The sequence below is a fragment of the Sminthopsis crassicaudata genome, chromosome 6 (assembly GCF_048593235.1).
Source record: "Sminthopsis crassicaudata isolate SCR6 chromosome 6, ASM4859323v1, whole genome shotgun sequence".
In the NCBI taxonomy this organism is placed as follows: domain Eukaryota; kingdom Metazoa; phylum Chordata; class Mammalia; order Dasyuromorphia; family Dasyuridae; genus Sminthopsis; species Sminthopsis crassicaudata.
Genome location: NC_133622.1, coordinates 118,805,903 through 118,831,985, shown reverse-complemented (window position 1 = coordinate 118,831,985; position 26,083 = coordinate 118,805,903). Strand labels below are relative to the sequence as shown.

The 26,083-nt window shown below is 35.5% G+C and overlaps 1 protein-coding gene across 1 annotated transcript; it reads left to right on the top strand.

Moving 5' to 3' along the window:
- The first annotated feature begins 5,006 nt into the window (after positions 1-5,006).
- Positions 5,007-25,714, top strand: OSTC (oligosaccharyltransferase complex non-catalytic subunit). The gene is made up of 4 exons (XM_074273537.1): positions 5,007-5,235; positions 18,004-18,097; positions 19,831-20,028; positions 25,103-25,714. Exons 1-4 carry the CDS (start codon positions 5,097-5,099, stop codon positions 25,119-25,121), a joined length of 450 nt encoding a protein of 149 aa, XP_074129638.1. The 5' UTR covers positions 5,007-5,096; the 3' UTR covers positions 25,122-25,714.
- The last annotated feature ends 369 nt before the right edge of the window (positions 25,715-26,083 follow it).

The following is a 26,083-nucleotide window of genomic DNA, read 5'->3' as shown; positions in this document are numbered from 1 at the left end:
GGAAAAACCTTTGGATTCAGAGACATTTGAAGGGAGCTCTTGGAACTGAGGAGAGAGATAGGCCTCTAAGAAAACTAACCAGGCCTCAGGAAAAGATTCAAGACTTTGAAGGAGAAAATAAAGGATCTGGACTTTAACTCCTGGCTGCATTTGGGATTATTGAAACTGAACTGAAACTAAGGCTGTCTCCAGAAGTTCCCCAAGAAACCTGTTCCCAGAGAATGATTACAATTTAGAGAAAAGAACATTACAGAAAATAGACGTTCTACATCAATTAGTATAAGAACAATTAGAATTAGGACATATTAAGGAAACAAATAGTCCATAGAACTCCCTTGTATTTGTTATAAAGAAAAAATCTGGTAAATGGAGAATGTTAACAGATTTGAGACAAGTAAACTGAGTTTTGAAAGAAATGGGTTCTTTACAGGCACATTTGCATCCCCAATATGATCCCCAGGGAATGGCCCTTATAGACTCTATCCCTATTCACCTTGAGGACAGGGATAAATTTGCTTTCTCAGAGACCTGTAGGGCTGGGGACTAACCCCAGAGGTGATAGACCAAATGATATATGGCATATGGATGTTACACATATGGGAAAAACATGCATTCATGTTACAGTTGACACTTAATCAGGCTTTGTATCTGCATCCTCTCAACAAGGGGAAGCTGCTTCACTGTTTTGCCTCTATGGGTATCCCACACACCATTAAGACTGATAATGGACCCTCATATACCTCAAAAATATTAAAACAGTTCTTACAAGAATTCTCTATACATCATATTTTTGGGATTCCTTACAATGCTACAGGACAGACATTGTAGAAAGGACTAAAAAGTCCCCTGGGATTTATTTTTAAAAATTAGATAGAGGTAGGATCACTCAGCAAGATATAGAGAAAGCAATGTACACAATAAATTATTTAAAATTTGATTCAAATGATATAAGCCAGCTATGAAATACTCTCTGATGAACATAGATAAAGAGTCATTCAGAAATAATACCCCATCTTCCTTAAGAAAATTCCCTAAGAACGAGACCATGGTAATGAAAGAGAGTCCTGAAGGATGGGACGGACCCTATAGGGTTCTAATAGGGAGCCAGGATATGCTTGTATCTCCACAGGAGAAAACCTACAGCAGTGGATCCCCACCAGACATCTCAAAGTTGTACAAAGAACTAAAAAGGAAAAGAAGGAAGAAGTGACCATTCAATAGGAGAAGACATGCCCCCAAGACCACTAGCAAGATGTTTTCTATATATATAGGGATTTGTGTTACACACAATCAGGATTGGCAACAGAGGCCAAAAGGTGGGCTGTCATGATGGACCCATCATGGCCTAGGATTATCTCATGTGGGGTGGAGTATCATGTGACACATGCTAGGCATGCAGGGGATGTCCTTTCATAGCGACACCCTCATCCTTGGGAGGGTTGCAGTTGCAGCAGTGTAAACAGCACAAGTCTCCATGGGACACATTCTTGTCACTCAAGAATTGGACCAGTAGTTTGGCATGTGGAAAAACATTTTGGGCCCTGGTTCTTGGACAAATGGCACGAGAATTGGATACCAGTTGTACACTAAAGTCTGTTTTGGAGGGAAATATGCATTCATGTGGAGAGATTCTGTAACTGTTACCAAAGAATTATTAGATTTTTATAATGTTACTTATTGGAATTGTATACTGAAATTGAAAATCAGACTGTATTTGTGATCACTAGAGCTCATGTATCAATCTTTCCTTTCAAAAGTGAGAAACTGACCTTAATCCCATTAGAATAAAGAGAAGGATAATTGGAAATAGGAGCAGAAGTGGAGTTATTGAAACTCCAGATTCAATTACAACGTGAATCCAGATAAAATTGCTGAAAAAAATCAAACATTGATTTGATAATACCTCTTTCATGATGGTTAAAATTAGAATAATGGATTGCCCTGTGTGTTGCTATGTTGTTACTGCTTTGTTATTGCTCTGTAATATTAGGATGCTTTTATAGATCTTTCTCTACCATCTTTTCAGAAGTTAAGGCTTAAGAAAGGACTTTTTAGGGTATGGGATTCTGCTAAGAGGGAGTACAACTTTTGATGCACATTAAGTTTTCTGTCATGTTGCAGAAACACCCTTGTTGAGCAAGGAGTATTGATTTGTGATTGTGGGAATGAGTGGTCACAGCCAGTGGCTACGTGAACAGGGATGCCTGAACAGGGTCTCTCGCCTGTGAGCGAGCTGCTGAATTGCTAGATTGGCTCTCCTCCTATTGGCAGATGCCATGCATGCACAAATGCCCACAAGCTGCTTCTCTGAATGGTGACTGGGGTTTGCCTACTGTTCACACTTGCAAAAATGTCTATCAATAAGGCTGTATGGCATAGTAAACTGGAACTCTTTTCACACTTATGAATCTCTCGCCTCATTCATCTCACCCCTGAGATCAAAGGGCTCATATGCCATAAACTCTTAAAACGACAGTGGCAACAGTTAATTTCCTATTAATTGCCCCATTAAGTTTGTCATTTTATTGTTCAGTCCTTTGAGCCAAGTCCAATTCTAGTAACTCCATTTGAAGTTTTCTTGGCAAAGATAATGGAGTGGTTTGCCATTCCTTCTCCACGTCATTTTGCCCAGGATCACAAGTAGTAAATGTCTGAGACCATATTTGAACTCAGGTCTTCAAGCTATCACTGTACCATCTAGATGCCCTAACTCTTGAGTTCAGGGGAAAAAAAATGAAGTAGAAGTAGAAGAGTACAAACCATAAGTATCTTAATGCATTCGTTCAGGTCATGACAGAATTTTTTTCTTTGGAATTTAATTCTATTTCTCGAATGAAAAACAAATATTGTTGCTAGATTTCAGAGCTTATCTGAAAGTGGAATGGGCTATTTCAAAAGATGAGATTCTTTCAAAAAATTAACCTTTTGTTTTCCCCCTATTACATGTAATAATAATTTTAACATTTTTAAAAATTTTGAGTTCCAAATTCTCACTTTCTCTCCTCTTCTCATTAAGAAGGCAAGCAATTTGACATGAGCTATACATACGTAGTCATGCAAAACACATTTCCATGAAATGGAAATGCTGTAAAAGAAAACAGACCAAAAAAATAAAGAAAAAATTATCTTTTTTTGGTGCATTCAGCACCACCAGTTCTTTCCATGAAGATGGACAGTACCTTTCATCACAAGTCCTTCAGAATTGTCTTTGGATCATTGCATTGTTGAGAACTTATTGACAGTATAGAATCATAGAATATTATTGTTATTGCATCACTGGAATTCTTAAAGCAAAGGCTTGATGGCCATCTGACAGGGGAGATGTTATAAAGGGCATGATTTACTTTCTGCTTAAGAATAAGTTGGACCAAATGATCTGCATAGTCTCTTCCAATGCTGAGATGATATAATGGAAGAAAAAAGACATTCTGAATTCTTTATGTTAACTAAGAGATTAAGAATAATAGAATTTGGGGCAGTCACCATTTAATAAAAAAGCTGGAGAGAGTTCTAGAGAAAAGCAAAGTTTATTGTACATTTTCAAGAGAAGGGTGTCCCACTCTTCCAGCAGACAATCGAAGAGAGGAAGCGCCTCCAGTGGGCAGGACAGCCCCTTTAATCCCTAAGTCAAATACCCCCTCCCACCACTGACCCTCATCCTCATTGGCTGAGAGTCTTACATTCTAAACAGGAGATCTGCTCATGAAATTGAACTTGACCAATAAATACATAATTGCCCATATTTAGCTGAAATAGGGAGGAGGTATCATGAGAGGGGAACGCAATTATGCCCTTGACTCGATGTTCACAGTCCTTCGGGCCTACTCAAACTCTGAAGTAGATGAAGCCTTACTCGATTTTCACAACTATCTTGAAAGATCTCACCTCATCTCATTCAGCTAGGTGGCGCGGTGGATAGAGCACCAGCCCTGTATTCAAGAGGACCAGAGTTCAAATCTGGTCTCAGACACTTAACACTTCCTAGCTGTGTGACCCTGGGCAAGTCACTTAACCCCAGCCTCAGGGAAAACAGACAAAAAGAATAATAGAATTAGAGTCAACTAGGAGTATGCAAGGTGTTCCCTTTTTGGCAATAAAAAGCAGATTAGGGAAGGCATCCTCTCCATTTTATATTGAGAAAATCAAAGGTAAAAAGGCAATTCAGAAAGAACATTGGATGTAGACCAAAAACTTGCATTTCAAATCTAATTCTACTTATTTTTTTAAGTTGTTTTCAAAATACATGCCTTATTTTCAACATTCATTCTTTGCAAAAACCTTGTTCCAAATTTTTTTCTCCCTCCCTTTCCCTCACCCCCTCCCTTAGACAACAAGTAATCCAATATATGTGTAAATATATGCATTTCTTCTATACATATTTCCATAATTATTCTGCTGCACAAGAAAATTCAGATCAAAAAGGGGGGAAAATGAGAAAGAAAACAAAAAAGCAAGGCATCAACAAAAAAGGTGAAACACTGTCCCCACAAGTCCATTGGATATATGACTCTACATAGTATGAGAGTGAGTGTTTTCAGTAAAATACCGGTGGATTAGATGACTTCTAAACAGGTCCTTTCCAAGACCAAATATTTCTCCTCCAGCTAGCTTCCATAACTAGCACGCAGCTTCCGGCTTCTTTTTACTGCCAGGCAACCTCAAGCGTCGGGCTGCTAATTTATACTCCTCCAATCCCGGAGCTCCACGACGTCAGAGCCCTCCCCACTCTGCGACAGCCGGTGGGGCGTGGCGAGCAAGGAAAGACTCATTCCTCTCCCCTCTCTTGCCACGTTGAGGGCCGCGTGGGTCCTGGCAGTTTAAACCTTGTCACTTAATTGTATATTAAAAATCCTAAAATCTTTGTACACCTCCGTTGTCGTGAAAATTTTGTATATAATTAAATTTTATATTTTAGATTTCATGGTGTTGCTTTAGCGGCTCTTGTCTATTCTTCCTCAGGCCTTTTTTTTTTTCAACTTTCAGGAACCTAGCGACATCTTCGAGCATGCTCCCTATGTAATCTGGTGAGGCGGCGGCAGTAGCTCCAGCGTGTAGGTGATAGAAACTTGGGTCTGTGGGACGTCGCCGCCGCCAACATGGAGACCTTGTACCGAGTGCCCTTCGTGGTCCTAGAATGTCCCAATCTGAAGCTGAAGAAGCCGCCCTGGGCCCACATGCCATCAGCAATGACGGTGTACGCTTTAGTGGTGGTGTCTTATTTTCTCATCACCGGAGGTAATGCGGCGGGGTTCGGGAGTTCCCAGAGGGGTTCCGCTAGGTCTTGTTCGGGCTTCACTCACTTTTTTGCGAGTCCTCCCTTGGTCTTCAGCTAAGTAGAGCAGCGTGTAAATATGTATCAACATATTTAAATATTTATAAACATATATAAATATGTATAAATATCTATCACGTTAGTCCATCAAGAAAACTAAGATACAAAAAAAGACTAGAGGCAGTCCCTGCCCTGGGGCGGGGGGGGGGGAGGCTATCTAACCGGGCAAACCCATTCATACAAAGTAAGCTATGTAATTCAATTCAGTAACTTTTTTTTTTTTTTTTTTTTAATGTCTACTGTGTGCCAAACATAGTGTTAAGCTCTGGATATACAAAAAGAGGCAAAAGAAGGCTTCTGCCTTTAAGGAGCTCAAATCTAACGGGGGAGACCACAGGCAAACAGTTCTATACAAAACAGGCTGCATAATTTAGTCCAATAAAGATGGAATTATCTAAGCCTAGAGGGCTGTGACCTTTGAAAGTCTGGTCGTATTATATCAAATAACATTTACAGATGCATTACAAAATACTCGGGTTTACAAAGGAGTCCAGTTATATCGAATGGTTGCGTTCCTCTTGTCCCCCCCCCAGTTCTCAAACCCTTCTAAAATCACCTCCTTTTAAGTTATTTTGGGTTAGAAGTACCCCAGAAGCAGACCCAGAGTTATAAGGAATTTCCTTTGTATTGGGACTGGATAGTGCCATTCTACTGTGGTCACACAGGCTCTAGAGGATTATTCAGTTTGGGACGCTGTTTTAGAAAGTTCTTGAAAAATCTGGAGAATGGTTTTAAAAGGGCATCCAGTATTGTGGATATCATCTCCTGTTTGGGGGTTTTCAAGCAAAGGCTGGATGACGATTTAGTCTGGTCTTATGTAGAAAGTGATTCTTTCTCAGGTATATTTTAGAATAAATGGCTCCTTATTTTCTGTTAGAACTTAGGTCTTCTGATTGTCGGTTGATCAATGCTCTTATCAATAGATCACCATCTCTTTTCTGGAGAGCCTTCCTGTACACAGATTCTATTTATTTGTTTAGATTTTTTGTTTTTGTTTTTGGACTAGGTGAAAGAGGAGATTCTTTGCCCTCAATTGCTTCCTAACCTTATTCATTGAGTGCAGCCTCAGTCAGAATGAGACCTGTTGAAGGAAGATCTAAGCTTAAAAAGTCAAGGTCTTCCTTTGCATCTAGAGCCATCTCCAATTCTCAAACTGATCTATATCTGGACACTGGACCCAAACAACAAATAATGATCACAGTAAAGTAGAAATAATGTACTAGTCCTTGAATAAATAAACTGAGAGAAAAATTCTGGACTCCTGGTAGTATCTGGAAATATTTGTTGTTTAACATTGTTATATTATAAGCATCATTCAGTAATGAAATTTTTAAAATTGGTTTTCCCATCTTTATAAATAGTAATTTACAGAATTACAGATTATAAGTATCTAACGGGGACCCTGTTTTTCATTCAGTAATATCTGTGAGGAAACTGCATCCTTAATTCTCTAATTTCACATCCTTAATATTTTGATTTCTTAACATGATGTGTATCCTTATCTACTAGTTTCTTTCCATTATGAAAGTTTTGCTTTTAACCTTACCTGAAATTACTGTGTGCCTACATTTGATTCATAGGTCTTTGCCTGTGTCCTCCTAAGAAGCTTTAGGTCCTAGAAGTCTGTTGGAGAATTTATGTAAGCCCTACAAGCACATGTAGTCTTTTTATTTTAAGGTACAACTCCCATGTGTTTTCTGTAGAAGATACACCTGTGTTCTTTTATGATTTTACTCTCTGACCATACTTGCTCTGGATCCTTGAATCATTATCTTTTATTTTGAATGTGAGTATCACATTTATCTGTCCTTATCACCATTCTCTTACACTATATCACATTGATCATTTTTATGTGGGGTATGGCTTTAATTGTCTCCTTTGGGAATGACTTTGAGATCTGTATTTTCAGATCTGATTGATTTTCTTTTTATTATTTTTTTTAATTATTTATTATTATTATAGCTTTTTATTTGCAAAACATATGCATGGGTAATTTTTCAACATTGACCCTTGCAAAACTTTCTAATCCCACTTTTCCTCTCCTTCCCCCCCACCTCCTCTCCTAAATGGCAGGTAGTCCAGTACATGGTAAATATGCTAAAGTATATGTTAAATACAATATATGTATACATATTTATACAGTTATCTTGTGTACAAGAGAAATTGGATCTAGAAAGAAGGTAAAAAAAAAAAAAAAAAAAAAAAACCTGAGAAGGAAAACAAAAATGCAAGCAAATAACAAAGAGTGGAAATGCTATGTTGTGGTCCACACTCATTTCCCATAGTTCTCTCTCTGGGTGTAGCTGATTCTCTTCATTACTGAACAATCGGAACTGTTTGGAATCATCTCATTGTTGAAGAGATCCATGGCCATCAGAATTGATCATATAGTATTGTTGTTGAAGTATATAATGATCTCTTGGTTCTGCTCATTTCACTTAAGATCAGTTCATATAAGTCTCTCCAGGCCTCTCTGAAATCATCCTGCTGGTCATTTCTTACAGAACAATAATATTCCATAACATTCATATGCCACAATTTATTCAGCCATTCTCCAGTTGATGGGCATCCATTCAGTTTCCAATTTCTAGCCACTACAAAAAGGGCTGCCACAAACATTTTTGCACATACAGGTGCCTTTCCCTTTGGGATATAAGCCCAGTAGTCACATTGCTGGATCTAAGGGTATGTACAGTTTGATAACTTTTTGAGCATAGTTCCAAATTGCTCTCCAGAACTTTTGGATCTGTTCACCACAATGCATCAGTGTCCCAGTTTTCCCACATCCCCTCCAACATTCATCATTATCTTTTCTTGTTATCTTAGCCAATCTGAGAGGTGTGTAGTGGTATCTCAGAGTTGTCTGCATTTTTCTGATCAATAGTGATCTGGAGCATCTTTTCATATGACTAGAAATAGTTTCAGACATCTGAAAATTATCTGTTCATATCCTTTGCCCATTTGTCAATTGGAGAATGGCTTGATTTCTTATAAATTTGAGTCAGTTCTCTATATATTTTAGAAATGAGGCCTTTATCAGAACCTTTGAATGTAAAAATGATTTCCCAGTTTGTTTCCCATCTAATCTTGTCTGCATTAATTTTGTTTATACAAACCCTTTTTAATTTAATATATTCAAAATTTTCTATTTTGTGATCAGTAATGATTTCAAGTTCTTTTTTGGTCACAAATTCCTTCCTCTTCCACATATCTGAGAGGTAAACTATCCTATGTTTTTCTAATTTATTAATAATCTCATTCTCTATATCTACATCATGAACCCATTTTGATCTTACCTTGGTGTACAGTGTTAAGTATAGGTCAATGTTTAGTTTCTGCCATACTTGTTTACTTTTCCCAACAGTTTTTGTCAAATAGTGAATTCTTATCCCAAAAGCTGGGGTCTTTGGTTTTGTCAAACCCTAGATTGCTATAGTTATTGAGTATTTTGTCTTATGAACCTAATCTATTCCATTGATCAATTTCTCTATTTCTTAGCCAATACCAAATGGTTTTGATGACCACTGCTTTATAATATAGTTTTAGATCAGGTACAGCTAGACCACCTTCATTTGATGTTTTTGTTTTGTTTTGTTTTGTTTTGTTTTTCATTAGTTTCCTTGAAATTCTTGACTTTTTGTTCTTCCAGATTAATTTTGTTGTTATTTTTTCTAGGTCAGTAAAATAGTTCCATGGGAGTTTGAGTGGTATAGCACTAAATAAATAAATTAGGTAGTATTGTCTTCTTTATTCACTTGACCTATACAAGAGCTCTTAATATTTTTCCAATTGTTTAGATCTGACTTTATTTGTGTAGAAAGTGTTTTGTAAGTTTTGCTCATATAGTTCCTGACTTTCTTTGGGCAGATAGATTCCCAAATATTTTATACTATAGACAGTTATTTTAAATGGACTTTTTCTTTGTATCTCTTGCTGTTGCATTTTGTTAGTGATGTATAAAAATGTGGATTTATTTTGTATTCTGCAACTTTGCTAAAGTTTTGGATTAATTAGTAAATTTTATGGGATTCTCTATGTATACCGTCATATCATCTACAAGGAGTGATTATTTGGTTTCCTCATTTACCTACTCTAATTCCTTTAATCTCTTTTTCTTCTCTTATTGCCTACACTAGCATTTCTAAAAAATGAAGTAGACTAGTGCTGGGTGGGTGTGGCCAGGTCCTGTGAGACTCAGGTGCTTTGGAGTACACTCTTTACCATCTGCATTTGTGTTGGAAGTTTTATGACTTCTCTGCTGTTTGGTATATGAATATATTAACTTGCAATTGTCTTTAGAAGTGGAATTTTAATTAATTATAATTAAATCTATAGGAGTTGATGAAATTATCAAGTAAAAATGTATAGAGGGAGAAGAAAAGATAACCTAGGACAGAATTCTGTGTGACATCCATGGTTTTTGTATAAAACCTGGAGGAAGATTCATTAAAGGAGATTGAGAAGGAACCAGTGACACAGGTAAAAGGAGGAGACAGCAGTATCATAAAACTCTTGAGAGAAGTTTTGAAGAGGCAGGGAGTAATAGTATCAAAGGCTGCAAAAAGTTCAAAGGAAGAGGATTGGGAAAAGGTCATTTGAGTACCAGCTGAAGTCAGGAGGACCCGAGTTCAAATATAGTCTCAGACATTTAACACTTCCTAACTGTGTGATTCTGGGCAAGTCACTTAACCCCACTTGCCTCAGCAAAACAAACAAACAGGAAAAAAGTTCATTTGATTTTGCAAATAATTAAGAGATCACGGGTAGCTTTGGAGAGGGCAGTTTTGGTTTAATTATAAGGTCAGAAGTCAGACTGTAGAAACTTGAGAGTGAGAAAAAAGGAAGTAAAGGTACCTATTTTCAAGAGCTCTTACCAGAAATTTAGTTATAAAAGGCTGGAGAGAGATAGGACAGTAGTAGGTAGCAAGGTTGGGTGGATCAAGTGAGGGTTTACTTTGAGGATAGTGGGCATGTTTGTAGGCAGGAGAGAAGCAGGGAAGTCTTTGAATAGCCTTAATTTATTTCAAAGTAAATTGGGGCAAGGTTATTTTTTATTTTTTATTTATTTTTCTTTTTTAGGTTTTCTTTTTTAGGTTTTCTTTTTTTTTTTTTTAATTTTTATAATTATAACATTTTCTTTGACAGTACATATGCATAGGTATTTTTTTTTTTTAAACAACATTATCCCTTGTACTCCCTTCTGTTCCGAATTTTTCCCCTCCTTCCCTCCACCCCCTCCCCTAAATGGCAGGCATTCCCATACGTATTAAATATCTTATAGTATATCCTAGGTACAATATATATGTGCAGAACCGAATTTTGTTGTTGTTGTTGTTGTTGTTGCAAAGGAAGGATTGTATTCGGAAGGTAAAAATAATCTGGGAAGAAAAACAAAACAAAACAAAACAAAAAACAGTGCTCACAGTTTACACTCATTTCCCAGTGTTCCTTTTCTGGATGTAGCTGATTCTGTCCATCATTGATCAATTGGAATTGGGTTAGCTCTTCTCTATGTTGAAAATAACCACTTCCATCAGAATACATCCTCATATAGTATCATTGTTGAAGTGTATAATGATCCCCTAGTTCTGCTTGTTTCACTCAGCATCAGTTGATGTAAGTCTCTCCAAGCCTCTCTGTATTCATCCTGCTGGTCATTTCTTACTGAACAATAATATTCCATAACCTTCATATACCATAATTTACCCAACCATTCTCCAATTGATGGGCATCCATTCATTTTCCAGTTTCTAGCCACTATGAAAAGGGCTGCCACAAACATTTTGGCACATACAGGTCCCTTTCCCTTCTTTAGTATTTCCTTGGGATATAAGCCCAGTAGTAGCACTGCTGGGTCAAAGGGTATGCACATTTTGATAACTTTTGGGGCATAATTCCAAATTGCTCTCCAGAATGGTTGGATTCTTTCACAACTCCACCAACAATGCATCAGTGTCCCAGTTTCCAATTTATTTATGATTTCGTTCTTTATGCCTAAATCTTGGACCCATTTTGATCTTATCTTAGTATGTGGTGTTAAATGTGGGTCCATGCCTAGTTTCTGCCATGGGGCAAAGTTATTAAGGAGAGTTGAAAAGGTTTGAAGAGCTATTGAGTTAATTAGGGAAGTATAGAATGCTTTGCTGCAGTTAGGACCCAGTTGAGGTTGCACAACACAAATTTTTGTGGACCACATCTGCATGATTTTGTGATTTTTCTCCACTTCTGTTCAGTAGCATATATGTAGGAGCTAAGGCAAAAAATTGTGGGAGATGCTCCAAGACAGATGCTTGGTAGGTTACAATTGAGATACAAAGAAGCAAAGGACTCTTTAACAGTATAGAGTTGAACTGGTTCAAAATAGTGAAAAGAGGAGAGTGTAGGTAATCCAGAGGAAAGGATCTGAGAGGGTATTGGAGAGTCAGAGAGTTGATTGGAGGTTGTGGTATAGATAAAGAACAGGGTTTAGAATTGCATGGCAGAGAGAAGGGTGGAATGAGGATGGATTGTGATGAGATTAAGAAGTTTCAAGATTCATGGAACTTGAAAATGACACCATGTGAAATGGCAAATTCAAACTCTCTGTATGTGATTAGGGTAAGGTGGAGGAGAGCAGGTCATAGGAAGTTAGTTTGAAGGGAATATCAACATAGATGGTAAAATCTTCCAGATATTGTTCAAACTCATTTTTCCCTTCATATCCTCTCCTTTCTCCCATTCTTAAACTTATTTATTTTGTTATTTTCCATCTTTCATGCTTTTGGTCATGATTCCATTCCTGGAATATCTTTTCTATCCTATTACCTACTATTGAAATGCTTGTGATGTCATAAATAAAGTACTGGATTTGGGGTCACCAGATACCAGTATATTATTCTGTCTGACAATTACTAGATATGTGATCATGGGTTATCTAGCATTTACTTGTGAGTCAAAAGAAATTTTGTATTGTCTGCAAACCTGAAGTGCCAGCCATCACTGAAGGGAGCATTAGCATGAAGAAAGGACCCATTTTCCTCACCACCACCAATACCAACTCATTGGTGCTTTACCAATTGCTAGATAAGCTTAGGAACTTTGGGAATAGCTCCTAAGACCAAGCCTGATTCTAATCTATTCCTGAAGCCATCATTTAGAGAAGCAACCCCCTATAAAATAGGATGTGGCAACTGCTGCTTTGGATGCTGTAGCTGCTGCAGAACTCTTCAGCAACCACAACTAAGAGCCAGGAAAAGAAAGTTCTTACAATCTTGGTATTGTTCAATGACAAAGCATCAGAAACTGATAATGGTTTTATCAGTAGAAATGATGTTAGAGAAAAGATTTCCATCTGCTTTGCCATTCCATATTCCAAGGACAAATGAGACTTTCCATGTGTCTCGTAATTGAAACTTCCTATATGAAACAACTCCCATTAGAATACAAGTCCCTTGAGAATAAATATACTTTTTCTTTGCTGTTTATATTCTCAGCACTTAGCATAATACTTTCACATAGTGAGCATTTACATCCTTTATAATTCATTTATATATTCAGTTATGTTCCTGTTTCTTTTCAAGGCTGTGCTCAGGTGCTACTTCCTCCATTAAACCTCTCTTAATTCTTCCAACTAGAAGAAATCTTTCAAGCTCTTTCTACATCTTTTGTTCTGTTTACCTCGTTATTTAGTTTCCTCCAACTCTTTGAGACCCTTTCGACTTTTTTTTCTTGGCAGAGGTACTGGAGTACTGTGCATTTTTTTTCCTCCTGACTTGTGCAAAAACCTATTCCTTCTCCCTGGATCCTGTGACTCACTCATATTTAAATGTTTCCCTTAGTTTCTGTCTGTGTGATCCTGAGCCAACACTTAGTTTGGTTAAGCTTATCTGCAAAATGAGGGATTAACACTCTTTTCCAACTACAGACTCTTAAGAAATCTATCAGCCTAGCATCAGGAAGATTTGAGTTCAAATCCAACCTCACTTACTGTGTGATCCTAGACAAGTCACTTTACCCCCATTTGCCACAGTTTCTCATAAACTTAGAAGAGGATGGCAGGGCAGCTAGGTGGTGCAATAGATAGAGCACCGGCCCTGAATTCAGGAGGACCTGAGTTCAAATCTGGTCTCAGACACTTAATACTGCCTAGCTCTGTGACCCTGGGTAAGTCACTTAACCCCAATTGCTTCAGAAAAAAAAAAAATGCTAGACCTGGAGTAAGAAGATTCATCTTTCTCAGTTCAAATCTGGCCTCAGACACTTTATGATTATTGACTTTGAGTAAATCACTTAACTCTGTTTCCTCATCTGTAAAATGAGCCAGTGGTTTGCTACTTCAACCACTCTAGTATCTTTGCCATAAAAATCCCAGATGGGGTAATGAAGAGTTTTTGATGTGAATGAAATGACTCAACCACCACCCCCTCTGACTTTAGATCCACAGCTCTTCTCATTGTCACCCTGCTGCCATCACCATCTTTTATGTTTCCTTATTGGTCTATAAGCTTGTTTCTTATTCATCTTTTATCTCTGGTACCTTGTACGTAGTAGATGCTTATTATATATTCATTGAATGACTTGAATGAATAGGAGGATATTAGAGCCTGCCTGAATCAGACAAGTAGAAGATGTAACTGACTTGTAATAACTGGTTCTTTGAGGGTCAGGTTCACCGTCTGTCACTTAAAGGAATATTTGTCAAATGAATGAGTTTGATTTAATGTTCAATTTAAATGTTGAGTTATTCCTGAGTATTATTGAATGAATATATTTTAATTATTTAAATGATTAGAAGCCAAGAATAATTTTTCCTGATTATTTAAATTGTGTAAAATTTGGATTATGCAATCAAGAAAAAACATTTTCTTATTCTCTGATAATCTCAAAATTTTCAAAGTAAGTTTGTAATAAAATTCTTATTTAATTTGATCCATTTCAATTTCCAGATTATCTAGAAGGAGGAAAGTCCTCTTCCTCTCTCCTGAAAACTGACAATTAAGTATTAAGGCCAAAGGGAGGCATAGAGAGGTAGTTTGTCCTGAGGGAAAATTCTTTATGACTGTAGTCATGAATAGAAGAAATCTGGACAGAGGGGTATAGCAAAGATGTAATACTGACTTGACAAAATGCCATTCCTAAGGGGAGCCCAAAGCTAGATTTAAAGTTAGGTGAGTGAAGAAAAGCACTTGAGTTTATTGGAAAAAGGAAAATAATGTAGATTGTGTGAAGATTATAACCTCAGGGCCCAATAACTGGATGTGTTGGGGACCTTGAGGCTAAAACATTGTTGTTTCTTGATGTAGTCTACAGTGTGACCTTCCTAAAAATGAACAACTTGCTATTACTACCAACAGATTATCTTACTGAATAGTAACAGGAAGGTTAATGATAATTGCTTTTAAAGTTATAATGAAAAAACAAGATTATTTGTCAGTGTTTCAATTGATACATCAATCACTTCCCCAAATCCCCGCTCTGTTGTGTCTTTAATTAGCTAGTGACTTGCTGTTCGCCAGGTACTGTGCTATTTGCTAAAAATATGAATACAAGAGGTTAAATAGTCACAAAAGGTTAAGGAGAAAGGTGTCTAATATTGGCAGTTGGCAGCAGATGTAACTTTCTAATTTCCAGTAATCTTTTTCTTTATTTTTCTATTTAATAGTATTTGTTAAAGTTTTTTTTTCCCTCCCTTACCTTCTCTTTCCCCAAGACAGTAAGCAATCTGGTGTAGGTTTATACATGTACAATCATTTTAAGCATTTTTTCATATTAGTCATATGAAAGAAAAAACAAAAAAGGAATAAACCATGATGGGGAAAAAAAGGTAAAAATGGTATGTTTTGATCCACGTTCAGTCTCCATCTGTATATGGATGGAATTTTCCATTCCAAATCTTTCAGTAATCTCTATAATTGCTAGATTGCAAAATCTGATAACTTTCTCAATCCTCATCCTTTGTGACCTTTTTTGTGGCATACTTTGACAGTCATTCACCCTTTTCTTTGTGGTGCCCTCTTTTCCCTGTTTCCCTGATACTACTCTATCCTGATTCTTCTACTGTCTGTTTTCTTGTTTGTCTTCTTTGATGGATCATCTAGGTCACACGTACTAATGGAGAGTGTCCCAGGGCTCTGTTCTGGGTTCTCCTTTCTGAATATTATTTGCTTAATAATATCAGCAGCTTCCATGGATTCAGGTGTTATCTGTCTGGTAATAATTTTGATCTACTTAGCTAGCCAGAAGAATTTCCATATCTTAGACATTGGTGGACAGTGGATGTCTCAGACCTGATAAACTCAAAATGTCTCTATTACTGTTAAGAACACTACCCAATTTGTTCTTTTTATTTCTTGTTTTCATTGTGTATTGTCTCCTCATTGAATTGTGAGCCCCTTGAGAGCAAGGACTGTCTCTTAACTTTCTTTTTTATTCCCAGCACTTAATTAAGTCCTCACTTCGTTAAGCTTCTCAGTAGTAGTAGATGCTTGTTAATCAATTCTTAGTTAACCATTTCTTCATGGAAATATTTTAACTTTAGTACTCTGATATAGCCATTTAATTTAACCTGAATTTGGTTTGAATTAATTTGATTCTAGCCTGAATTATTTTGATTTGCCTCTTGGGGTAGTCTTGACATTGTAGTAATTGTTTATTTTTATTTCAGTTCTGCTACCTTATGTGTTAGTTTAATCAGGCTTTCCTTTGCTTTTCTGTATATTCTGAAGAATATTTATTCTTTTTTCTTTTAACCTTTTTTTTTTTGTATTATAGCTTTTTATTTACGAGATATATGCATGGGTAATTTTTCAGCATCGACAATTACAAAACTTTTTGTTCCATTTTTTCCCCTCCTTATCCACACCCCTTCCCCCAAATGGCAGGTAAACCAATACATGTTAAATATGTTCAAGTATATGTTAAATACTATATATACATATACATACATATATATACACACACATATACACACACACACACACACACACACATCCATACAGTTATTTTGCTACACAAAGAATCAGACTTTTAAATAGTGTACAATTAACCTGTGAAGGAAATAAAAAATGCAGGCGCATTGGGAATTCTATGTAGTAGTTCACACTCATTTCCCTGAGTTCTTTGCTGGGTGTAGCTGGTTCAATTCATTACTGTTCTATTGGAGCTAATTTGTTTCATGTCATTGTTGAAGAGGACCACATTCATCAGAATTGATCATCATATAGTATTTTTGTTGAATTATATAATGATCTCCTGGTCTCATTTCATTCAACATCAGTTCATATAAGTCTCTCCAGGCCTTTGTGAAATCATCCTGCTCATCATTTCTTACAGAACAGTATTAGAATATTCATTCTTTGTGGTGCATTAAAATGTTATGGTTCATATAATGTTCATATAATGCAAATAGTGTAACTTTCCTAGTCATTGGGCACATAATTGTTTTTAGATTTTTTAAATTGCCAGGTCTTAAAATTGAAGACATCAAAGACATTAAAATATTTCATTTGATTTAAAATTTTACATAGATAAGACCTCAATGGAAATCACAATTTAAGGGAAAAAATTTAAATAGTTATGAAATATAGGTAGATAGATGAATTCAAGCTATATATTTGTATTTTCCTTTAAATAAATATGAGGACTTCTCCAATATTGATTACTTTGCAACAAAATTTTTACACAAAGTTAAAGGGGCTGCCATATCTTAAATGAACTGCGTCTCATTTGATTTTGGCACATGGGGAAAACCGAATCATAAACATTTATATTATTATTTGTTAGGATTACAAGGTGATAACTCAGGTTGTCTGGGTATCACCTTGTAATCTTAACAATTATTTTTTTTTTATTTTAATAGTTTTTATTTACCAGATATATGCATGGGTAATTTTACAACATTGACAATCACCAAACCTTTTGCTCTAATTTTTCCCCTCCTTCCCTGACCCCAGATGGCAGGTTGACCAATACATGTTAAATATGTTAAAGTATAAGTTAAATACAATATATGTATACATGACCAAACAGTTATTTTGCTCACAAAAAGAATTAGACTTTGAAATAATGTACAATTAGCCTGTGAAGGAAATAAAAATTGCAGGCGGACAAAAATAGAGGGATTGGGAATTCTATGTAGTGGTTGGTTCATAGTCATCTCCCAGAGTTCTTTCGCTGGGTGTAGCTGGTTCAGTTCATTACTGCTCTATTGGAACTGATTTGGTTCATCTCATTGTTGAAGTTGGCCACATCCATCAGAATTGATCATCATATAGTATTGTTGTTGAAGTGTATAACAATCTCCTGGTCCTGCTCATTTCACTCAGAAACAGTTCATGTAAGTCTCTCCAGGCCTTTCTGAAATCATCCTATTGGTCATTTCTTACAGAACAATAATATTTCATAATATTCATATGCCACAATTTATTCAGCCATTTTCCAATTGATGGGCATACACTTAATTTCCAGTTTCTGTCCACTACAAAGAGGGCTGCCACAAACATTCTTGCACATACAGATTCCTTTCCCTTCTTCAAGATCTCTTTGGGATATAAGTCCATTAGTAACACTACTGGGTCAAAAGGTATGCATAGTTAAACATTTATATTAATAAAATAAAGAATTTTATGTCTTCAGAGATAAAAGAAAGTTATAACTTTAATCCAGCCTAATTTTCACTTTTATTTTCCACATAGGAATAATTTATGATGTCATTGTGGAACCTCCCAGTGTTGGATCTATGACAGATGAACATGGACATCAGAGACCAGTTGCCTTTTTGGCATATAGGTAGAAATTATTTTGTTAAAAGTAACTGGTGGAATGCAATAAAGGAGAGAGATTAAACAATGTGTGCTTATTTTAAAATGCAATCAAATTTCCTTTTGGAAAACACCATTATTTAAAGAATAATTATCCTCTGTGCCGGATTTTGGAGTGGCTGAGTTTTGTATCTCAGAAGCATCTCAGCATCATCCTATGGTGAACAGTCTACAATTCACCAGCCTAGGTTTTTATCCCAACATTAGGAAGGACTGGTTCTTTTTCTTGGTTTAGTAGAATGTCTCTCCCACATCCATTCTCTCTGTTTCTAAGTTCTTTGGCATGATGGTACCAAGCATTACTATGCTGGTGCTGTTGTAGGCTAGGCAAATTTCTGTCATTTGGAATATATCTCTGAAGAAGGAAGAAAAGTGGGGTTTTGAACTCCTTAAAGTCCAAACACATATGCTGCCTTTTCCTTTCTGTTCTCAGCTTTCCTGCAAAGATTTTTGCAGCACAGAATAGCCCCCAATTCTGGTTATTGAAGCTATTGAGACAGTTTGAAGTTTGGCTCTCCATGGCACCAGAAAGGGAAGGATAGGAGGGTTGCAGTTTGTTATAAGCCCAGGGGTTGCATGTCAAGTTAGTGTGGTGGACAATAGGAGTTCAGCATGAGTCAGTATCATGTTAGTATGTTAGGTATTCATGGAATTTTTATCTTTGGGTCTCCATATATCCTTGACCTTGGAGAAAGCTGAAATTGTTTTATTATTGATGCATAATTTCTGTTCGAAGTAGCTTGAGAAGTTCTGAGTATTAAAGAAATGTCCATTCTGCCATCTTGTTGGGCTTCTAACCCTGATTTTATAGTAGGGGTTCCTAACCTGGACTCTCTTAAAATTTTGTAATTTTATTTCAATATAATTGGTTTTACTTGTAATTTCCTTTACATTTTATACATTTAAAAACAATTTCCCAAGGAGTCTGCAATGCATAAAAGCTTGAGAACCCCTGTCTTATGGAAATTAAGTTTTCTGTATTCACTTGTTTAAGAAAGATCCATCTTCTTTAAGATAGCTATATAAAATGAAAAGAGTATAGCAAATGTGATTAATAAGAATTTTTTTTAAAGTTGTAGGATTAAAACATCAGCCATGAAATGTTTTCAATGTGTTGCTTGCATTTAAGTAATAAGCATTGTTTTAAATTTGTAACTTTCCTTTTAAAAGTTTCCCTTTGAAAAGGAAAATTTTTTTACCTGTCACACAAGCAAATATCTCAAGTTTAAAATTCATTTGAACATGTGTAAATGTTTTATGAACTAAGAGTTTCTGAAGAGGGCAGAATGGTATTCTATAGGAAAGTAAGTTTTGGGTACAGCACAACTAAAAATATACTTTTTTTTTCCCCCTATAAATAGAATATAAGGAAATAAAATAAAAGATTTTAAAGTAATCATTATTTTAGATGGTATTCTATTTGCAAAATTGAGAATGTAAAATAACTAGTACAGCAACAAAAACAGTACAATACAAACTAGATTTGATTTGAAAGAATAATTTGACAAATTCAGAAAATACTCATTCATATCTAGCTGTGAATGTGTTATTCCATAACAAGGATCTCCTACTTCTGCAATGAAGTTTGGGATTGGTAGTGCATTTAAGAATCCTAGTTTCAAACTAAAGGAAAAGCTAGTCTTGAATACACAAAATCTTCATGTTTATATTTTTTGCAGAAAATTATTCTTTCTTTTGCAGAGTAAATGGACAATATATTATGGAAGGACTTGCATCCAGTTTCCTGTTTACAATGGGAGGTTTAGGTTTCATAATCCTAGACCGATCCAATGCACCAAATATTCCCAAGCTCAATAGGTTTCTCCTTCTATTCATTGGTTTCGTCAGTGTCCTCTTGAGTTTCTTCATGGCGAGAGTGTTCATGAGAATGAAGCTGCCGTAAGTCATTAAACATTTTGCTTCATGGTTTCTATTACTGGTAGGTTGTAAAGTTGAAGATTAGTGTAAAACTTAAGAAATTTTTGGAGTTGGAAAGAACTTTTTAAAGCTCATTCTAATCAAAAATCCTTTTGTGTTTGAGGAAATTGAAGCCAGAGAAGTGAAGTGGGATGTGATACAGCTAGCTAGTGGATGGGCTTGTGTTACAATCGATCTCCTCATTTAGTCCATTGCTCTTGGACAGAAAAGAAAATTACAGATGGATCCTTTAAAAATGGAAACTCACAGCAGAAAGCTCTTCAGCAGTACTATTTTAGTGGATTTGTGATTTGGTTATCTTCACATTTCATGGATTTGAACAAAGAATACCAAATGCCTGGCAATTATTCTTCCCTTTGCCTAACTGACTCTCTCTTTCATAGAGAATGGCTGTCATCATTTATGCCTCTTGTGGAGTGTTTGGCCTGTTTTTATGACAATTCATGTTCTCTCTCTTACCCTTTATTGCTCTTTAGGAGACATTTAGCTTTAATTCTTCAGAGGCTGTGGCATTATTGGAAAAATGTTATTGAAAAGATGGATGGGCTTTTAAGCAGAAGTATAGGGCCAATGAGAGCACTGGAGTTTCTCAAAGACCAAGTAGCTTGCTCTTCTCTTGCTTGATTTTAGTCCTGTCTCATTTTCCAAAGGTCTGATCAGACACTTTATTTGTTGTCCATCTTGTAAATCATAGTCCCTTCCTTTCCCCTTCTTTTTCTTTCCTAGAATTTTCAAAATCACCACAAAAACACTCTCTCTCTCTCTCTCTCTCTCTCTCTCTCTCTCTCTCTCTCTCTCTCTCTCTCTCTCTCTCTCTCTCTCTCTCTCTTTCTCTCTCTTCAATCTTTCCTCCTGCCCTTGTCTTTGGGGCTCTCTTCTTAAGGTATAAATGAAATAACAGATGGAAAAGGACTTCTGCAACTCTGAATTTTAGAATCATCAGATTCTTTTTTGACAAGAGAAGGATTGGGGAATTATTGGCTCATCAGTTTATCTCCATCCCCCCCAATCAGCGTATGTGCTTAGCCTAATTCCAGGCCTAAATATATCTAGTTAAAAAAAAAAAAAATACACACACACTTTCAGGGTTTCAAAATTCAGATACACTTGGAATCCTGCTATATTTATGCCATAGTCTTACATGTTAGGATAGTGTGATGAAGATTGTAGGGCAGAGGAAGGGAGACAGACAGAGATTAGGTATAAAAAGTATGTGGGAAGCTAATTCATTTCTGCATCTCCACCCATTTTAGACCATCCGGACTATTTTTAAAAATTGACAGGTTAGACAGGGAGCCAGATCTAAAAAGATGAAATAAATAATCTAACTCAGCTAGAAAACAGTTCATGGCTGGAGGGAAGGGGAGGGGAAGAGGACTTCAACTAGGAAAACTTTGTACGCAGTAATAGAAAGATTGTGTGAGATGATCAACTATGGTAGACTTAACTCTTCTCAGCAATAAAATGATTGAGAACAATTCTAATAAACTTGGTTTGGAAAGTGCCATCTGCATCCAGAGAGAGAACTATGGAGACTGGATATGTATCAAAACATATTGTTTTCACCTTTTTTGGGGGGAGAAGTTGTTTTGTTGGTTTTTTTTTTTTTTTTTTTTTTTTCATGTTTTTTTCCCTTGTGTTCTGATTTTTCTTTCCCAATCTGACTCATATGGAAATATGTTAAAAATGATTGTACATGTATACCCTATATCAGATTGTTTGCTGTCTTGGGAAGAGAAGGTAAAGAAGGGAAAAATGAACAATCTTTACATGTAGTTGAAAAAATATATTATTAACATAAAATGTAAAAGACATTTTCAAGTTGATTTTTTTTTTTTTTTTTTTTTTTTGAAAGCTCAAAATGAGACAGCAGGTAAAAGTCCTGTCCATGTGATCTGAAAAATATGCTCTCTTATGATTACTGCATTTTAGGAAAGGTATTGGTAAATCGGAAAGAATCGAGAAAAGGCAGGCAGGATAATAAAGGGTTTCAAGATTGTTATATATGAATTGAAAGTATGTAGGGCATATTTATATTTTGGAGAATGGAAGGCTTGGTAGGACATTCTTCATAGTCATAGTTTAGAATGCCCTTGTGTAGAAAAGGGATTAGATATGTTCTTGACCCCAGAAGTTAACAATGGGAACAATTTTAGAGAGAAAGTTAGGCTTGGCATAAAGAAAAAACCTCCAAAAGTTTTTAGAGATTTAAAAAGTAGAATACACTGCTTTAGGAGATAGTGGTTCCCTGTCACTTTAATGTCTTCAAACCAACACCCATTTCCCCCTTGTATGCTGGAGAGAGGATTGTTAGTCATTTATATAATACCTTCTAATTCCCTTTCCACTCTTGATTCTTTAAGACCTAGTCGTGGAGGACATTGCTATCATTCCTTTTATGATGTTTATAATTAATGTATGTTTTCCCCCAAAGACTTTAAATTATAAAACCAGTATAGTACTTCATGATATAATAAGAACAACACTGGTTTTGGAAGTTGGTTATTTAGGGGGAGTGAGAATGTGTAGTAGAATAAGAGAGAAGATGAAGATTCAAAGACCTGAGTTTGAATCCTGGTCCTTCTGCTACTGACTGCTTGGATGATTTGGATAAGTCATTAAACTTTTGGGGGCTAATCTAAGTGATTAGTTTACTTTTAAGATTCTTTTAATGTTCAATTGTAAGATAAGTGTTAAATTGGTGAATTTTACTTCTTTATAATAATTTTCACTTTACCTAAAAGATTCTCTTTAAGTGTTAATTTTTATAATCTTAATTTGTAAGTGGTAATTCTGAAAGATTTTTAATGTTTGTTTAAAGAGTATCTTGCTTGAGATCATAACTTTGATCAAGGACATCTCGGAATATTCTTGAGTTTTTAATCTAATAAGGAAGACATATTACATCCACATTACTACAAAATGAATGTACATGTAAGAAAATAAGTGAGTTCAAAAGAAAAAACTAGAATGGGATACTGAAAAAAATTTTTATGTCCAAAGATCTGCTTGAAGGTATATTTTCAAAGAGACATGCATAATTGACCCAATTGGTCATTCCTTTATATAGTGCTGTGGTGTAAGACTAATTCTTAAGAAGCATTTTAAAGGTTAACAATGACTTTTTAAATGCCAAATTGAATGGCCTCTCCCCATTCATCTTTCTCCTTGATTTGGGCTGTACTCCCTGCCTGGCCCTCTTCGAAAAGGATCGTAGACCTAGAGCTGGCTGGGACCTCCAAAGCCATCTGGTTTAACTACCTCATTTTATAAATAAGAAAACTGGGGCCCTATTAACCAATTTGACCAAGGTCACCCCAGTAGTAAGCATTAGAGAAAGGCTTTCAATTTGCATCCTCAGTCTCCAATCAGTATTCCTTCCTTTTATACCATGTGTCTCTAATCTTGATTTCTACTTTTTATGGAAGCATTATTAAGTATATGAAAATTATAAAATGTGTGCTGTGGCTCTTTGAATTTGGGAAGACAATGTTATAAGTTATAAAACTGACACAATTTGCAATGTCTGTCTGTTTATTTGAATTTTCTCCTATACTCCATTCCCTTGCCTTCTATTCCCTTTCTCCCTTTTCTTGTACTCCCTCTCTCTTCCTTACCCAGGTATTTTGCTGAAATGGAAGAGGAAAACACACCATTTTACCTCATTTTCATATAAATTACAAGATTTACAAATATGATTACTTCCTATCAGTTAAATGAAAACAACTTTTGTTTCTTTAGACTTCACCTCACTAAGAGGGGGCAGGTGTTTTTTCTGCTAATATTGAGTTGCTAGGAATTATTATTTTCATTGGTTTTTATCTGAAAACATAGCTAATTTGTAGTTCTGTGGTCTGAATTTAGATATATTCATATCATTCACCTCTTTTATTAATGCCAACGTCATAGGGCCAGATACTGACTATTAGACTTGTTTTTTTTTAAATTTTTATAAGTAATCTACTTGTAGGTCTTATATATAATAGTCAGCTAAAATGTCACTTTCAGATATCCTCCATCCCCCCCCAAACACATACATATAGTTTAATATTATAAATAACTTAAATAATAAGTTACAATAAATAAATAACATAGGTGGACAGAATTATTTGTATTCACAAATTTCAGATCAAAATCATCTAGAAAATTCATGAAGAAAGTACTGAATCCTTTCATTGTGAAAATGGGTTTGCCCTTTAGAAACAAACTATGTCTTATAGGAGAATTGAATTGAACTAATTAATTTAGTGTGCAGATTTTTAAATTATTTGATATAACTAAATATAAAAACATTGCATATTGTTATTGTACATTTAAAAAAAATTTTCCCCTGAATATTATCTAAACAATTAAGCAATCTGATATAGATTAAACATTGTACAGTTATTTTAGGAAGGCTGTGGCCACCTGGGAATATATAGTCACTTTGTCTAAAATAATTAATCTTTTTGGTCATAATTTAAATTTTTAAAATATTTTAACATTAAAGGAAAATGTTAGAACTTTAACTTAAACTATATTTATCAAAGGGGCTTCATGAGGATCTCTACCTGGTGCCTAAAGTACAAACAATGAATGTTAATACTCTTTGAAACTCACATGTGGATATCCTTTGTTCCTTTTTCAGAGGAGTGTCTTATGCTTTCTCATAGGTTGTCATTCTCTATAATATTGTTTTCCACATTTTCTAGAGAGTTGAATCAGCTGACTATTTAAGTTCTAGAAATCTCAAATCTAATTGTAGGAATGGTGTATGTCTTCTACAGGGAACTGTATTCTGACTTTTAAATTTAAAAGGAATTTTTTTTTTCCTCTGCTTTTATCTTTTTTTATTTATTGCGGATTTATTACCATGAAAATATTTGGGTACTGATGTGGAAGTACCATAAAAATAGCACTTCCCTCACAGGAAGATCAAAGGATATATATGAAAAGGACTTTATAAACCTTCAGAGTTGTATATAAATGAGAGATAGTAGGAACAATTTTTAATGAAATGGTTTAATTCTTACTTTTCACTCTTGCATTTCTACAGGGGCTATCTACTGGGTTAGACTTCCTTTTGTGAAGACTCAACAATACTGGATTTGCTCCTTTTAAAGACATTTCAAAGGCCATTCTGCTCTCCAGGAAAAAAATTTGGAACATGGATTGTCTGTGATTCAGAATGACATAAGGAAAGGTCTGGTGTAAAACTTTTTTAAAAATTTGACCATGTTTTGGGAAAAAATCCTCTTGGTTTCATTGACATGATTTCTTTGTAATAATAGTATTAATACCGTTGTTTTTCTAAATAGACCCACCACTCATGAATCAGATGTCCTCTTTATTCCTTCCCCCCCTCCCACCTGCCATTTTTGAGAGAAACTATTTCCCTTTGTATAATGAAAGTATTTGAATAAAGTATTTCATTATTTCCTAAAAGCCCAATTATAAATTTCACAAAAGGCACTTCTGGTGAAGATGTATACAAGTAAATTTAGGGAGCTGGAGCCTCCAGGCTGATAACTCTATTCAGGGGATCAGCTTTGCCTTGAACCTTTGTTATTTTAAGTGTAGCTTTCAGAGTCTAATTTTATGTGTCTTTGTCCCCTAAATTACAATAAGATGTATGGAAGGAGCCACAATAAATCATTTTTCTATTGAACTGCTTGTGTGTGAATATTTTAGTTGATTGAATGAATATATAACTTTATAGCTACAGCATCATAGGATTTTCTTTTTCTTATCTTTTTATTTTTTTAGACTAAGTTGGGCCTCTTCTACTGTTAATTGTTAGGGACATTTTAACCTGCTGTTTTTCTGACCTGGACTGGTTCAGGCCTTCTTTCACAGCTTGGTCACTCTCTATTCCTAGGAGCTAACTATACAAATTGAGGCCTCCTGTAGTTCTAAACTCAAGCAGTATACCAACTTCAACCTTTCCCTATAATTATGATTATAGAATTATTCCAACATCTCTGTCCATTTTCAACTGTTGTCTCATTTTGGACATAGACAAACACTTTTTTGCATT

Coding starts and splice junctions, on each gene's coding strand:
- OSTC (XM_074273537.1), top strand. CDS start 5,097: ATGGAGACCTTGTACCGAGTGCCCTTCGTGGTCCTAGAATGTCCCAAT. Junction 5,236..18,003: donor TTATTTTCTCATCACCGGAG/GTAATGCGGCGG, acceptor TTTTCCACATAG/GAATAATTTATGATGTCATT. Junction 18,098..19,830: donor GTTGCCTTTTTGGCATATAG/GTAGAAATTATT, acceptor TTTCTTTTGCAG/AGTAAATGGACAATATATTA.